The 3,639-nt window shown below is 40.3% G+C and overlaps 1 protein-coding gene across 1 annotated transcript; it reads left to right on the top strand.

Annotated features, from left to right (window-relative positions):
- Positions 1 to 540: 540 nt before the first annotated feature.
- LOC149568800 (protein ACCELERATED CELL DEATH 6-like) lies at positions 541 to 3,347 on the top strand. The gene is made up of 3 exons (XM_089817625.1): positions 541 to 1,159; positions 1,244 to 1,665; positions 2,470 to 3,347. The coding sequence occupies exons 1-3, from the start codon at positions 541 to 543 to the stop codon at positions 3,223 to 3,225; spliced, it is 1,797 nt and encodes a 598-aa protein (XP_089673751.1). The 3' UTR covers positions 3,226 to 3,347.
- The last annotated feature ends 292 nt before the right edge of the window (positions 3,348 to 3,639 follow it).

Here is a 3,639-nt window from a genome sequence, read left to right as displayed (position 1 = left end):
TCATTATAGTTTAGTCAAATTATTGTGTTTTTCAAATTGAATAGCTATCTACTATTAAAAGTAGAGAGCTTACACTTAGCTGCATTTTAAGAAAAAACTAAATGCATATGAATTGTCTAAATTACATCTAACAAATTCAAAATGGCCTTATCTCATATGCGCCTCCCTCTCTTCTTTGTTAATGAAATCAATCTTTTTTCTCATATTTAAACTAACAAACTCCTATTTTAACCTTCCATTATTCATATAAGGCAGGGACTCAAGCTCAAATTGAGCTCCTGTTATATAGCATTATTATAGGGACAATACAAGTTAGTGTAGCCTATGCGTCCAATTGCTAGATAATTCAAACTAAAAGAGTGGAATATCTTTCTCGCGAGGTTTGTGGAGTTCAGTACGACCAAAGAGAGAAAGTGATCTCACTGGAAGAGTTGGAGAATTTTAATAAGCAATGAAGATGTTCTGTTCCATTAAATCTTCGAAGTTGTACATTAATTTGTAGTGTGCGCATAGAGGTTGGAAAGGAGTAGAATGATTCTAATGAGAACAGAGCTGTACAAGGTTGCCTTCAAGGGAGATACACAAGGTCTGGAGCAATTGACCGGAGATGATGGTGAAATCCTCAGAGGGATTACCCCACAAGGAAATAGTGCTCTCCATGTTGCAGCGAGCAGAGGGCATAGTGAAATGGTAGAGCTGTTGAATCGACAGAAGCCATGTCTTTTGTTGATGAAGAATATCAAGGACGAAACACCACTCCATAAAGCAGCGGCAGCCGGACACCTGGAAGTTGTACTCATCTTCCTTAACATTAACCAGGAATTGCATTGCAACTGTGGCGCTCATGAGACGGTCGATTCAGAAACTGGATCTGTTTATGTACCTCAATTATTTTGGAGAGCCGTCAACAAAGACCGTGAAACGGCGCTGCATTATGCTGCGAGAGGCGGTCATGTGAGAGTTGTTGAAACCATATTCGGAAGAGTGAACGGCATAGAAAGAATCGTTGACAAAGCCGGCGAATCTGCTCTGTATACGGCTTGTGATCATGGTAGACTTGACGTAGCCAGGAGATTGCTGAACCTTAGTGCATCTATTGCTGATGCTAGAAGTGATGGACACACCTGTCTCCATGTAGCCATTCATACACAGCAGACAGGTAATATAGACTTCAAGATTGCTCCTAAACATAATGAATTTTGAATTGTTGCAATTTTCTTACCTTGGTTTTAATATGATACAGATTTGGCTTCATTGTTGCTGCATAAAAGACCTCAGCTAGCTGGAAAAGCTGACGCCTTAGGCAACGTGCCATTGCATCTAGCAACCTTAGGCGGTTTTTCGGATCTTGTAAGAGAATTGTTGAGGAGGGCGCCATATGGTAGCTTCCATATGAATAAGGATAAGATGGCCCCAATACACATAGCGGCACAACAGGGCTTCCCAGAAATAATTGAGGAGTTGCTCAATACGACACCGCAATGTGTAGAGCTGCTAGGTCGGGACAATAAGAATGCCTTGCACTTTGCTCTGGAACAAGCGCATCCTTTCACGATTTGCCGCTATCTGCTTGACGATAAGTTAGATGCGGCTTTTCTGATTAATGAGCCTGACATTGACGGTAACACAGCATTTCACAAAACAGCGTTTTCAAAGGGATTAAGGGTAATGTTTCAGAAAATGTAGTTTGTTTTGAAAGGTCTTAGATGAGAAAGTAGACTGTGCGTTAACATTTTGTTATATCAGTAAAGGTTGAGTAGCGAATAACGCTTCCTATTGATAGGATTTAACTAGGATTAACTGTTTAGTTTTTCATTAAATTTATTGAGTTATGTTTCCTTAGTCAAATTTATTGATTTATGTTTCATGAGTAGTCATTCAAACAAGAATCTATTTCTCATGAGAATAAATGAAACATTTAGCACTCATTAATGGATCTAAGTGATGTTCATAGAAGGGCACCAAAACATCCACAGAGGTCACCCATCCCAATACTACTCCAGCTTGAGTGTGTTTAACTACGGAGTTTCTTCCATGATTAAACTTACTCTGCTTGCAATCCCCTTTGCAAAATCCTCATCAAGCTGGAGTAGTATTAGGATGGGTGACCTCCAGGAAAGTAGTGCTTCACCTTTATGAACATCACCTAGATCCAATGACCCCATTTGTAAAACCTTCACTAAGCTATAGTAGCACTGGGATAGGTGACCTCTGGGGAAGTCCTAGTGCTTCACCTCTGTGAGCATCACCTATATCCAATGAGTGCTAAGTGTTCCATTTATTCTCATAAGAGATGAATTCCTCTCATAAGAGATGAATTAGTGTGTGAATCAGTACACATGAAACATATGTCAATGAATTTGACTCAAAAACTGAAGAGTTAAATCCTTATAACTTAATAAAACTTACTATCTTTTCTTATTTGCCTTAATTCTAATGGATTATTTATAATTTGGCTCTGTTTCTTAGGTACTAAAGCAGATGACGAGAATATCGAAATGGAATTTGAATGCAGTGAATAAAGATGGGTATACTGCGCTGGACAACCTCAAAACTTTGGAAATTCTCCCGCTCGCAGTGAAGGGACGTGCGCAGTTCTTCAAAAATGTGGTTTCCGCCTCTCCTTCCAGTAAGTTCCTGCAGAAAAGGCAAGTGCAGTTGGCTGAACCCAATAAAGTAGGGCCCGGAGAGGAAAAAGCGCCCAACGAAACGTATTCATTAATCGCAATGCTTCTAGCGACTATTACATTTGCTGCGGGTTTCACAGTTCCAGGTGGGGTTAGTGATGAGCAAGGGATTCCATTGCGGATGCATTCTGCCGCTTTCAAAGCCTTCATAATATCCAACACGATTGGTTTGTCGTCTTCCATGGTAGCAATTTTTCTATTGCTTGACATACCCACCTTGGCGTTGAAGGGGGCTCCCTTCAAATTCTCAAATTCTTATCCAGTTGTATCGTCAGATGCGTTTCTCGAGGCACGCACCTTCGTCGTGTGGGCGTTCTTAGCAACGATGGTGTCATATGAAACGGGCGTGTACGTTTTAGTGGCGCCCAGGTCTCTGTGGTTAGCTGTAATCGTTTGCCTAGTTGGATGCTCTGCCCCTTTAATCTGGGTATTTTATAATATCAAGTATAGCAGGACTACGGAGCTACTGGATTGGAGCGTCCTCCACCTCGCCCCTCGACCCTCTCGCCCGATACTCCCCCTCTCCCGTAGCGACTAGTCTATGAACCACCATTGACAGTATTAATTTGAAACTATAAAACAGCAGTTGAGAGGTGCATTGGCCCGTGAAATGCACTCACTTTACATTGTTTTTTCTAACGTTTTTTTTCTAACTTTTCAAAAAAAATTCTGAAGTCCTCTTCTTCGTAAGGAAGTGCATTTTCGTGGCTGTATAGACGTTGCCGATGCATTGCTCATCTCTTCAAGAGTGTAGGTTAAGCTTAGCTTGTACGAATGAAATATCCATGTAATGATTTCATTAAGAATCTGTGTGTATAGAATATTAGAGTTGAGTGTTACAAGTTTGAGTAAATTGAGAGTCCAATTTTATTTAAAGGTTTTATGTGTCTGATATTCTTAGTTATAAAGTTTCATTGTAGATGTGGTCAAAATTAGCTTCTTCTTTTTTAAG

The sequence above is a fragment of the Cupressus sempervirens genome, chromosome 3 (assembly GCF_028749045.1).
Source record: "Cupressus sempervirens isolate cs-2001-9-10 chromosome 3, ASM2874904v1, whole genome shotgun sequence".
Taxonomy (NCBI): Eukaryota; Viridiplantae; Streptophyta; class Pinopsida; order Cupressales; family Cupressaceae; genus Cupressus; species Cupressus sempervirens.
The sequence above is the reverse complement of the archived record's forward strand: the minus strand, read 5'-3'. Positions and strand labels throughout refer to the sequence as shown.

Bases quoted from the DNA above. Each gene is read 5' to 3' on its own strand.
- LOC149568800 (XM_089817625.1), top strand. From the start codon at position 541: ATGAGAACAGAGCTGTACAAGGTTGCCTTCAAGGGAGATACACAAGGT. The intron at 1,160-1,243 runs GTAATATAGACT...AATATGATACAG, and splicing joins CATTCATACACAGCAGACAG to ATTTGGCTTCATTGTTGCTG. The intron at 1,666-2,469 runs GTAATGTTTCAG...TCTGTTTCTTAG, and splicing joins CGTTTTCAAAGGGATTAAGG to GTACTAAAGCAGATGACGAG.